Source organism: Equus quagga, chromosome 2, assembly GCF_021613505.1.
Source record: "Equus quagga isolate Etosha38 chromosome 2, UCLA_HA_Equagga_1.0, whole genome shotgun sequence".
NCBI lineage: Eukaryota > Metazoa > Chordata > Mammalia > Perissodactyla > Equidae > Equus > Equus quagga.
In genome coordinates this window covers 104,645,381-104,658,168 of record NC_060268.1, presented here as the reverse complement: position 1 = coordinate 104,658,168, position 12,788 = coordinate 104,645,381, and the positions used below count along the sequence as shown (strand labels likewise).

Below are 12,788 nucleotides of genomic sequence, written 5' to 3'. Positions count from 1 at the left end.
CCACGCCCCCTTGGACCAAAAGGAGAGGGACACAGAAAGGGTCATGGAGAGGGGATCCCCGCAGGGGAAGTCAAGACAGGGGAGGGGCTGGGGTATTCGCTGGAGGGGGCGGGCCCTGAGCCTGAGCTGGCCAGTGAGCTCACAGAGCAGCCACCTTGACCGAGGGGTGGGGAGTGGGTGGGTGGCCCGGAGGAGGAGCGGGGCTGCTAGCTGCGGGTGTAATAGTCGTAGTCGTCCTCACACTCCTCAAAGGGGCCACGCGGGCTGCAAGGCGCGCCGTCTGGGTCGGACACAGGGCGCTCACGCAGGCGCACGGCATCGTACAGACCCTGCGGTGGCTCATCCAGCAGCACATCGCGCTCGGAGCGGGAGCGCGTCAGGAGGCCCACGTTGCGCAGCAGCAGCAGGACGGGCGCGTAGAGCAGGTTGGCCAGGCCCATACCAAGGCTCAGCTGCGCAAAGCCAAGGGAGTGTACAATGTGGCCCGCCACTATGGGCCCGAGCGCATAGGCCACGGAATACGAGATGTCGGCGATGGCATAGACGCTGCCGTAGACCGAGACGTGGCGCACGTCCACCAGGAAGGCGAGCGTGGGCAGCAGCGCCGTGTCCACCAGCGCAATGCCGAAGCAGAGGCCGCAGAGCGAGATCGCTAGCGGTGCAAAGGACCGGCAGGCGGGCACTACGCACGAGCTGGCGCCGATCACTGCCAGCCCCAGTGCGCCGTAAAGCCACTGCAGGTGTGGGTAGCGCGCCGCCAGTCTCACGGTGAGGTAGACGCCTAGCACGTGTGGCACGAAGGCCGGCAGCCAGGCCATGCCCACCTCCCACTCGGACGCTGCCATCGTGCGCTTCATCCACGTGGCGATGGTGGGCTCCAGGAAGGCGAGGGGGATGTTGCAGGTGGTGAGCGCGCCAGCCACCACGGCGATGTAGGGGTCCAGCATGAGGCGGTGGATGGGCGTGCCCACAGGGAGGTTGGCTCGCGCTCGCGCCGCGGCCGAGAAGGGCTTGGCCACCGCCAGCAGCAACACAGCGTCGAACAGCGAAACGGCGGCGAGCACCAGAAAGGGCCCTTGCTTGCCTGCGAACTGGTGGAGGAGGCCCCCGAAGGGTGGCGCCACCAGGCTTCCGAAGCTGATGAAGGCCAGCGCCACGCCCAGCGCGCGACTGCGCTCGGGCTCTTCGGGATACTTGTCCGCGATCATGGCAATGCCGGACGTGTCCGCGAAGGCCGAGCCCAGGCCCTGCAGGCTGCGGGCGGCGAAAAGCGTGGCGTAGTCCTCTGCGAAGGCAAACATCACGGTGGAGGCGAACATGACGCCCAGGCCGATGAGCAGCGGCACGTCGTAGCCCATGCGGTCGATGAAGGGCCCGCTCAGGGGGTTCACAAGCAGTTGCAGGATGGCCTTGGAGGCAAAGAGCACCCCGATCTTCACGTCCTCGCTCTCAGTGGGGACGTGGGGCTGCGGGGCAGACCGGGTCGGCCGCGCGGCCGTCGGGGACTCTGAGGTGTTGACCATGTCGGCACTAGTATTGGCCGGAGTGGGCGGCGGCAGGATGGGCACCCGCACTTCGGTGGTCGGGTTGGGGCTCCCGTGCATGTGGGCGACATAGTAGGGCACGATGGGCACGATGACCATGTACAGCATGTTGTCCAGGAAAAGCGCGACACACACGATGACCAGCACCAGGCGCCGCTGCCGCCGGGGCTCTTGCAGCGCCGCGCCTACCGCCTCCGACAGCTTGGTGGCTGCCGTCCGGGCCTGGCCCGCCGGCGCCGCCGCTTCCATGGCGCCTGCCCGGCCGCTCTTCCGAGGACGCCTCCGCCGGGGCCGGGCGCCGGCGCCTGCAGTGCAAAGAAGAGAGCACAGAACTTCGGGGTCGCGGTCGGCGCCGCGCGACGGCCCCCGCGCCTCAGGTGGCTGCAGGGCTCATGGCCCTGCGCCGGGGGAAAGGGAAGGACCGCCGCTGCTCGGAGCCGAGGCCCGCACCCGCCGCCGCCGGGCTCAGGGGCGGTCAGGGCAGGCGGGCTCGCCGAGGGGCCGGGGCCGGATGAGCGCACCGCGCCTCCCGCGCGCCCGCAGCCGCCCCCGCAGCGCTGAGAGGCCGCCCGCGCGGGCCGAGGGGCATGCTGCTGCCGCCCGCCCGCCGGCTCGCTGGCCCCGCCGCCGCTCTCCCCTCCCCTCGCGTCGGCTCTTGCCTCCTCCTCCGCCGCCTACTCTTTTTTTCCTTTACACTCGGGGCTGTGACGCTGCGAGTCTCGGCCCCCGAGTGGTGCCCAGGCCACTTGCGTCGCTCATGCTAATACGACGTCGGCGGGGCGGGGGCCGGGGGCGGGGCGCGGCCGGGAGGGGGTCCCCTCCCCAGATGCGCCAAAGCTGGAAGCCCCAGGAAGGGGTCTTGGTGCGGAAAGAGTCCTGGCCAAGCCCCTGAAAATGGGTGTACCGCGCGAGGAGCGGGTTCTCCGCCTCCCCAGTTCTAGGACCCGCGGGGTCCGCGCCCGCTCCTCTCCCCTCGGAAGGGGGCGCGCAGCGGCCGCTTCTCCTCCGGCCCCGTGGGAGAGGGGGGCGCCGGGGGCTCCAGATCTCCGTCTCAGCCTGGATTTCGGCGCATAGCAGGCAGGGAGCCCCCGAGGTGAGCCGCGGCTGGATCCATCCGTTCTCGAAGCTGGAAAGTGGGGTGGTGACTGGAGGGGCGCCGGGTATGGATCCCCCAACCCTTTCCCTGGCCACGCCCCCTGGCCCCTTCCACCCCGGGGAAGGGAGGGGGAGGCGCAGAAACTGGTGGACCCGGTTCCGACAGACCGGCCCTTCTGGAGAATGTCATAGCAGAGAATTCCAGACTATGAGCATCTGGGGATGAGGGGAGAAGTCGCCTCGCCCCCACCCAAGGCCCCAAATATCAGCCCTGCCACTCCCATCCTCCCGCACTGCCTCGCCACCCTTTCCCAGCCAGTACTCCCCCTTTCCGTTTTAACTGTCCGGGTCCCCCAGCTCCGCCTCTTCTTCCATCCCTCCTCATACCCGCGCCCGCCGCTCTCCCTCCCCCCACCCCCCAACTCTAACTCCTCCCAGGCCCTCTGCGCCCTAGACCGAGCCCTCCCTCCGCTCCTGCGAGGCCCCGCCCCCTTCCCTCCCCCACCTCCCAATCTCCAGAGCGGCTTTCAAGTCCCGGGTGGATCTGGGAGTGATGTGGCTGGGGTCTTCTCTTGGAAGTATAAGAACCCGCGTGGGCGCCGCGCCCCTCCCGAGTCAGGACGCGGCAGCTTTACTCCCATCAGAGGCTCGAGGGAGGCTCACCTTCCTGGAGGGCGGGCCCCGCTCTCAGCAGACAAGCTGAGCCGCCCTAATGCCTCCCCTAAAGAGCGTTGGCCCTAGATGGCACACTGAGTCCGTGTTCCAGGCCGCGGGCTGGCCGGAGAGAGGCTGAGGCAGCGGAGGTTGGGAGACTTGTGTTGTTGAGATGACAGTTTGTCTCTCTTCCAGAGTCAGAGAGGATTCTTCCCATCTTTCTAGCCTCAAAGGCAAGCCAGCATTAGATCCAGCTGCTTCCCCTACCTGCTGCCCATCCCAAGGAGGCACCGTGATGCCGGGCGAGGAACTTGGGCTTTAGAGACAAACCACTGAGATGGCTCCTGGCTCTGACGCTCACTAGTTAGAGTGCCTCCTGGAAATTACTTGGCATGTCTATCCCTCAGTTTCTTTATCTGTAAAATGGGATGATAGTACCTACTGCTGAGAGCGCCTGGCATATAGTAAGAGCAATGTAAGTGCTTGCTGTAGTTATTATCATCTGTAAAATGGGCTACTGTCTTCATTTCCCAGTTGTGGGTCTTGCGAAGAACAGATAAAAAGTACAAGGCACCCTGGCTTCCTGACTAGTCCCTCTGGTTAGGTGGGTATTGTGATTCCAGGCTCTGTGCTGGTTGGTGGAGGGCCTGGAGGGCATCAGAAAGTTGGCTTCTGTCCCTGAAATGGCCGTGGGGAGAAGTGATAGAGACCAGGGCATCAGGGTGAGAGACAGCGGTCTTGCCACCTATTGCCCAGTCTCTCCCCCACCCAGGCACCCAGGGGTGGAAGAGAAACTCTTCCACTAAAAGAGCTGCCTATGCTGCTCTGCAGTGGCCGACTGCCCTGTGCCTGAGGGAGGAGAAGAGCCCCAGGATGGGGACAGGCCGGGCTCTGTGGCTCTTGGGCAAGTCATAGCCTCTTTCTGGGCTCCAGTCTTGGTCTCTGTTAAGTAAGGGATTAGGGGAGAGAGCTCCCTTGCTGCAGCTCTGAGGGGAAATGGGTCCTGCAGAGGGCTCTGGGGTGAGAGAATGATTTTAAATTTTATTTGAAGGGCTTTAGTCAGTACACACACTCTCCATCTCCTCGAAGTCTCTTTGCAGCTGGCTTCACACATTTATGTCACCTGCGTGTCTCTCCAGTCATTTGAGTTTGAGACCTCTGGCCTCTTCTGACTCTCCCATTATAAGGCTTTTAAAGGGACAGTCTTCCAGCTTGCTGAACGTTTTTATTTATGCATATATTGTTTTCCCTGACCAAGATAAGTGGGGGTTTAAAGCAGAAGCTTTGTGTCTGGGGGCTGAAGAACAGTGGGATCTTAGAGAAGAGGAACTCTCCCAGGGCCTTTATGGTGCAGACCCGGTCTCCCAACCCTCTGGCCACAGGATTCATGGCTGTTCCTGAGCATGAAGGCAAGGTATCTCTGGGCTCCTCCCTAACTCTCCAGTCCTCCGTTCATTCCCCCATGGCAGGAAACAGACTCACTTATTAAGCACTTCACTGTGCCAGGGGTGTTGTGTGTGCTGTTTTATTTAACCCTCACTCAGTCCTGTTGCAGTGTAGGTGCTATTGCCCCTGTCTTACTGACGAGGAAGAGGGGCGTGGAGAAGCTGGGTCACTTGCCCAAGATCCCAGCAGTAGAGCCTGGATTTAAATGCAGGCTGTGAGACCCGTCTTGTGGTCCTCACACTCCCTCCCTGTCCCTTGTGCCTCGTTGTGCTTCTGCTGCTCCATCTGCAAGGTGGCCACACCCTGGCAGTGTTGGGGAGAGAGGCAGCTGAAGATCCACGGCAGGAGGAAGGTCCTGGGCTGGCTCCCTACGGAGGCCCTAGGGACGCTGAACTTGCTCACCCTCCAACTTCCAGCTCAGAAGGCAACACTCCTCCTTTCCCGTCCATCAGCAGACCCAAGGACTAGGGTGCAGGAATTATAGGGAGGTGAGGACCCTTTTCCTCGGCACAAGGCAAGGACCCGAGCCTTGGTGGGAGGTGGAAACAACCTCCGTTCTTGCTCTGGAGCGCGGGGAGCTGTCCAGGGTGCTGTTCCCGGTTCTGCCACTTGCCAACCAGCCTCCCACAAGGGCACCGCCCCTCCATCTTCCTGCACCAGTGGCTTCCTCTTTACCAGAACTCTTGGTAAAGTCCTTTCCGGAGACTCCTCTATCTGGGTGCAAATTACAGGCAAAAGGAAACTTCCCATCCAATCCTATCAGAGAAAATGGAAGCATTTTTTTTTCTCTCCTTTCTCAACCAGATGTATGAACTGTTGCTACAGAGTACATATCTCGTACTAAATGTAAGTTGAATAAATAAAGGAAGAAATTTATTTATTAGACACATCGACAGGTTTATAATGTGCCAGGCACCATTCTAAGCATTTAACAAACATTAACTCATTTAATCCTCTTACCGACCTTCATATTACCCTTTTACAGGCAAGGACACTGAGATACAGTAATTTATCCACAGTCAGAGAACTCACAAGTGGTGGAGATAGAATTAAAATGCAGGTTTTCTAGCTCCGGCATCCAGCTCTCAGCCACCATGCCATCCTGTTCCGGGATGAATGAAGATTATGAGACCACTTATTTGAAAGTATCTAACTCAATGCCTAACACTTAGGAGGAGCTTAATTATTATTGTTCTGTGTGGATAGAGACAGAATGGTGATTTCTGGCTGGCAATCTTTCTTCTCAATTTATCCATTGAATAGACTTGTGGCCTCAGTCTGCTAGAACAAGGTGCTTTCCCTGCTGGACTAGTGCCATAGTGGAGCTTACTGGAGCTCACTGAATCTTGGTATACGGCAACTTGGGGAGGGGGTGGAAAGATAGCCATTGTGCACTTGTGCTTGTGTCTAGTGTTTGTGTGTGTTCTTGAGGGAGTTGTGAGGGGCGCTGCTCTGGAGGAAGTCATCAGCCCATCTTGGCCTCTTATCTGAGAAAGTCATGCGCCCAGTCAATTCCAGGGCCTTGCCATTTGTTGCCTCATGGAGGCAGCTGGTCCCAAAGATGTGAAACGGCCTTATTTCTGTGGAGAAGCAGGTTGATGGTGGTGGTGGTGGCGTGTGGGCGGGGCACTTGCTCTTGATTTATTATTTCTTTGTCTCCCTGGAAGCACTTAAGTGCAGGCTTCGTTCCAATGTAGCTCCTGAGCCTCCTTGGATTCCAATACTGGGGGAGGAGGTGCAGCTTACCCTGTCCTCACTGCCCCCTCCCTTGTGTGCTTCCTCAGGAGGGCCTCAGGGCCTCAGCATCACTTAATTAATTTAGGCTTCCCCAGCCACATATTCTCAGATTCAAAGGAACAGAGCGGCCCCTGTCAGCCTTTCCCGGAAGCCTGTGAGTCTGGTGGCTGCAAGCCAGGAGGACTACGTGCCTGCCTGCCCGCCCTTGGCCAGCCTGTCCTCAGAGGCCAGACCTGCCTTGTGCACAACATAATGCAACTCCAGTGGGAACAGAAGGGGGCTGCAGCTCCTGTACTGTGGGGAGGCCTCAGAGCCTCTCTCTGCAGCTCCTAGAGAAGGGACTACCCCCACCTGCTTTCCTTCTGACTCCCTACTCTCCCTGTGAATCATTGGGTGGAAGCAGGGCCTCAAAATCCCCTTGGTTTCTGCTCCATCCACTCCCTTCCCATCCCAGTCCAATGAGTGTTTCGGGTTCATCTCCCTCCTCCTTTGAGACCACCCCTGCCTCCAGTTCAGACCCCAGATCTTCCCCCAGCACTGGGGCAGTCACAATTTGTCCCTTGCCTCCTTGCCTCCTGGCCAAGACACTCCTGCATGGGTACCAAACTTCTTTTCTCTGTGAAGTTTCAGGCAAGTTCCCAGGCAAGACCTCGCAGGGCCCCGTGCTGCCTGGAACTAGAGTCCAGTTTCTTCTCCCAGCCTTGTAGCTCTCCACAATGTGTCCCTGCCTTTCCTGTCCTCCTCATCTTCCCTAATGTGCCCCAGGAGCTCCCACCTCTGCATCTTTGAACCTGACGTTCTCTCGGTCCATGCCCAGCCTTGCCTCTCCTTGGTTGCCATAAATGCTTCTTTGATTCCTGAAATATTGTGAACAACCTTCCTTTCACCCTGCCATGAATCCCATTGCATTTTCTACTCCTCTTCAGGAATTTATCCCATGGAATTGGTCCTGTTCCCCACCGCCCCCCACCAGCCTGAGAGCTCCTTGAAGGTAAGATCAGCATCTGTGTGTCTAATAACATGTTCTTTCTTGTTATGCATTCTGCAGAGCACCGGCCATAACACTTTGCATAGGAACTGATGTGTCAGTGGTTTTTAAATCTATCTCTACACTTATTAAGATGAAAATTACTCATGTAAGTAATACATAAATAGAAGTTGCTCATAAAGATGCTCAAGGAACGAGAGCATTATAAATGTTCCTTCCTGGCCCCCAGTCTTGGTCCCCTCTGCTACCTCTCAAATACTGCCACTGCTGCTGTTTTTATGTGTATTTTCCAAGCCCTTTCTAAACCCTTTCTGCGGTATCTATGAATCTATATAAAATGTAACATAAACAGCCCCTATGTTTAAATAAGTATATTTTAACATAAATGTATCATATTTATGTAACATAAATGTATCGAACACTTAACATAATTGTTGTTATATATGTATCATTCTGCAGCTCTCTCCTTTTCTACTCAACAATATATCCGCTCTAGTCTGTACAGAGATAGCTCTATTTTCTTAGCTGCTGCATAGCATTTTTTGTTATGAAAACACTTCAGTGTTTGCAGCCATTTCCATATGATGGACATTTGAGTTATTTCCAATTTTTAGGTGTGACAATGTTGCAATGAATCTCCTTGTGCTTGTGTGGAAGTGCTCCCCCGGGAGCAACAACTTGGTCAACCCCAGCGATCTGTGTGCATTTTAAATTACCAGAGGGGAAGGGGGTAGGCAGGAGGTGAAAGGGGTAAAGGGGGCACAGGCGTATGGTGACAAGTGGCAACTAGACTTTTGGTGGTGAACACAATGTAGGCTATACAGAAGTTGAAATATAGTGATGTACACCTGAAATTTATATGATGTTAAAAACCAATGTTACTTCAATAAAAAAAAATAAAGAGAAAAAAAAGAAATTTCCAAATTGCCCCCTAAAGTGGCTGCATAAGTGCATATGCCCACAAAGCAACGTACAAGAGGACACAATTCCCAGCACCCCCGCCAACACTTGCTCTTGTCTCTCTTTGTCAGTCTGGCGGGAGAAAAATGTTATTCATTTTTGTCTTAATTATATAATTGTTTTAATTGGCTGAGTACCTTTTCACATGTTTAAAGGCCATTTGTATTCTCTTTTTTTGTAAATTGCCTGTTACTTTCTTCCCCCATTTTTTCTATTGGAGTGTCTTTTTCTTCCTGAGTTGTTGCAATAGAATATCATCATTAAATAGAATAATCTCGTTAAATAAGATATCTTTGCCCTGGACATGCCCATTGTGGCTGAAAACTGTTGTTACTTCTTCACTACCAGAATTTGTGATTTATACTGATTGGGCAGGATAAATTAGAGTGGATGTGAAGTCATCACAGCAATTAAAACCCTTTAGAGCCTCTTCATCATCAGTGGGAGAGAGTCCAAATTCTTTAGCTCGATATAATCCATATACCTATATAATCCATCTATCTCTATGGTCTTGATATGATGCCCAGATTTGATTCCTGTTTCCAGCACCTTCTACCTGTCTAACCTCGAGTGAATTTACTTCAATGCTCTGGGTCTAGGTTCCATCATTTTAAAAATGTACAGAGCTGTCCCTCCTCTGCAAGTTTCTAACTCTCTGATCTTGTCAAGGTTACTTAACCTCTCCAAATCTTACTTATGCAACTATAAAGTGGGTGCATTGACAATGCCTCACAGGGTTTGGTATTGATGGAATGAGATTCCTTGTGAAGTAAGTTGATGCTGTTGTTAATTATACCCCCTCCTGTCTACCTAGATGACTTCTACTCACCTTTTATGATCAATCTGAGCCTCTTTGTCCCACCTCCCAAATAAAACTGATCTCTCCTTCCTGTGTGCCCAGACCATGCTTCTGTCACTGTACTTGCCACATGTATTATGAGGACACATTCACATGTCTGTTTGCTCTACCAGGATGTGTGTCCTTGCAGGAAGGGTCTGAAGTGGCCAGATTGCGCTCAGCCCCTGGTACCCAACACCCCCAATAGATGACTCTGCAATGGAAAAATAAGCTTATTTGTCACTCTTGAAAAGAATTGAGCTTCCTCATTGTGCCAGGATTCTGTTGAGCCTAGGAATGGCCAGAGGGACACTTAGCGGAAAGCTGGAGTGTTTCTGCAAAATACCCCAGATACACCCTGGGGAGAGCCAGGAAACAGATCTGCTCTAAGTCTCCCTGATGCTGCAGCCTCATTGAAGAGCTCCCCTGATTGACTAGTGGGGTAGGCAAAAAGATATTTAAGGGAAACTGCATTCTACAGTCCTGGTTGGCTCTGTTGGGAAAATGAAGATAGATGAAGGCTGCCAGCCATCTCTCCTGGTTTTGGAGGCTTGTCTTGATGTGAAAAGTGAGCACTGATCAGTCGGAGTCACTTCCATTTTCAGACTTGAAAAGTGTAGGTTTAGGGCAGGAAGTCTTGGAGGCCAGCGCAGAGAGAGGGCAGAGAACCTCCCTAGAAGGACGCCCCATTGGGCTGCTGCGTGCTTCTTAAATCAGTGTATCCCCAGCACCCAGCACACTCTCTGTGCATAGGAAGGCTCAGTGGAAATCCAAGGGAGGGGCTTATTTTGGAGCGAATTGTTCTGAATGGGTACGTAGTGACAGGCTTCACTGAGAACCGGGGAAACCCTCTTTGTTTGGGTGATGTGACCACAGGTTCAAGACCCTCTGTCTTGAAGCCTCCGAAAACAGATTCCCTCTCAGAGGGGCCCCAGGTGCCGATGGTGGAGATGCAGGTAAGAGGCCCCATCTGGTGAGAGGGCCAGCCCAGCAGAGCCTGCATACTGGCCTCGCTACCCTGAGCCTCCAAGTCATTGTGGGCGGTCTAACTTGTAAACATGGGCCCAGAGAGGGCAATGGCAATGCAGAGTCGGCCCAGTTTCCCTGACTTGTGTCTGAGTGGCTGGAAGTTGGTCCTTTTCCAGGCTGCCTGCCAGCACCTTCTCCAGACGTGTCCATGACGTAAGAGAGAGAGGTCATCAAGAAGTCCTAGTGTGACCCCTGGCCAGTGGAAGGCTTTTATTGTTATTAGCTTTCAATCTCATAACACCCCTGTGAGCTGTCCTCATCTGAGCCCCATTTTATAAATTGGCAGTGCAGGGGGTTGAGTAATGTGCCAAGGTCACATAGCTGCCTGACTCATGCCCATGGGTTTATCCTTTTGGCCATGTGGCCTCTATGCTTTGGGGGCCTGTAGAATTATTTTGTGGCCTTCAAAGCCCCACTCTTTCCCCCAAAATTGTGTGCAGGGTCACGGCCTCCATCCTTTTCCAGGTGTTGGGGACCATCCAGCCCCACGTACAGAATCTGTATCTGTCTCCTTCTCCAGACATCCTGATCTCTGTCCCTGTTATCTCATGCTAGGACCATTACAGTAGCCTCTTGGCAGATCCCCTTGCCTTCTGTGTTGCCACCAGCTCCTGGCCCCTCAAACTTCTCTCACAATCTTTTTAAAACATAAATCTTCCCCATAGTAGGCACTCAGTAGATAGTTGTTAAATTGGTCATCCTCCTGATTTAAATTTCCATTGCCAAGGGTCAAGGTCGGAAGCTAACCATGACTTTCAAGGCCCTTGTTGTGTGACCCCAGCTCCTCCTCATGCTGCTCTTTCTAGTTATATCTGCCACACGTGCATACCTGCCTTCCCAGGATGTGTGGGTCCTGCCACGTCCAGTCCCACTGTTATCCTTTTCTCTGTCCCAACAGAATGGGTTACTCACCACAGAGAGCATCCTGGCCCATGTGCACATCCCTCCACCCTAGCACCACCGGGGTGAGTCCCACATGGCTTCTCCCCACCTTGGCCTGTGTGTAATCCATCTAATATCTCCCAAGCCCACAATGGGGTCTCACAGGTAGAAAACCATCTGGGAATGGTTTGTGCCACACACATACACACAGATGTGTGTACCGGCCCCTCTGAAGTGAGGCACACTCTCGTTTCCACTGTATTTATGTAAAAGCTGGTCACAACCCACTAACTTGGTTTTACAGCCAACAAATGGTTGGTGACCTGCAGCTCAAGAAGCTTGGCACTGGCTCTCTCATTCCCCATGACAACCTCGTCGTGGTGATCTTTATCTCTCCCATTTATATCTGATGAAACTGAGATACGCAGAGATGAAGTGGCTCACTCCGGGTTGCACAGCTAGGAAGCAACGAAGCCAGGGTTTGAACCCAGGTAGGTGGCCCCAGAGCCCATGCTCTGAACCCACAAATGTGGCTCTGATGGTTGATGGGGGCTCGAGGGGCTGGGTGACTCGGTAGGACAGGAGGCCATAGTGAGCGCCCTGCAGCTCCCAGCTCCCTACACACCTGTGGGAAGTGGCCAGCAGAGAAGGAAGAGCTGGAGCATTCACCCTCCCCTCCAGGGACGAGCTGCAGCTGTGGGTGACTTTGCCCAGAACACTGCTCTTTCCCCTTAAGGGGAGAGGGGCAGCTAGCTTGTACCGAAGTGAGGGACATCAGGGTCCTTTCCTCATCTGGGGCCTGTGCTCAGGGACGAGGTGAGGAGCGGGCAGAGCAGGGGTGTCGGGGAGGGCTGGCGGGTGCATGGATGGGGCAGGGGAGCGGAGAGCAAAGTGCAAGGCAGGGACACCCCTAATCCTGCCCGTGACTGTGCACCGGTAACAGCCAGTGCTTCTCAAACGTCGGCTGTGACCCTCTCAGATCTGTCACCTCCTTGCCCCCAGCACCTGGCACCATGCCTGGCACATGTGGAATGAACAAATAAAAAGTGGCTCTTTTTGGAGGCATTTGCCTGGAGGAAAGTGACTGTAGTTCTCACTCTTTCTTGTTGAGGTAGGAAGATGTTAAGATCTGTCTGGAGAACTTTGGGGGACAGCCCTGTGGACTCATGGCAGGAGGAGGCGCTGAGATGAGGTCCCCCTGAGAGAGAAAGTCTGGGCCGGCAAGTTGGGGATTCTGAGCCCCAAACTCCTGGTGATGTCGTGGGAGGTCCTAGAGAAAAAGCCTACATCTGGATGGAAAGACCTGGCCCCTTGGGGCACAGGCTGGTGGCCCAGGACACCCCTGACTGACCCTAACTCCTGCCACTGGCCACAGAAGTCAAGTTCTACAGTAAGGCCCGACGCAGGGGTGTCTGGACGTGTGAAGCAGGTGTGGCCTCCCTCTCTCCACAGGTGTGTGGGGACTGGGCAGCTGGGGGTGGCGGCTGCGGGGAAGACCAGCAGGGCACTCCCACCTCATTGAAAATGTGATCAGCTTTGAGTACCAAGAAGACCAACCAAAGCATTGTTTGCCTGGGTAATTAAGATGCTATTAATTAAATTTCACTTAAAGCTA

At 54.7% G+C, this 12,788-nt stretch overlaps 1 protein-coding gene across 1 annotated transcript; it reads right to left on the bottom strand.

The window, feature by feature from the left end:
- Positions 1–206: 206 nt before the first annotated feature.
- On the bottom strand, positions 207–2,056 carry SLC18A3 (solute carrier family 18 member A3). The gene has a single exon (XM_046651779.1). The coding sequence runs from the start codon at positions 1,791–1,793 to the stop codon at positions 207–209; it is 1,587 nt and encodes a 528-aa protein (XP_046507735.1). The 5' UTR covers positions 1,794–2,056.
- Positions 2,057–12,788: the final 10,732 nt, after the last annotated feature.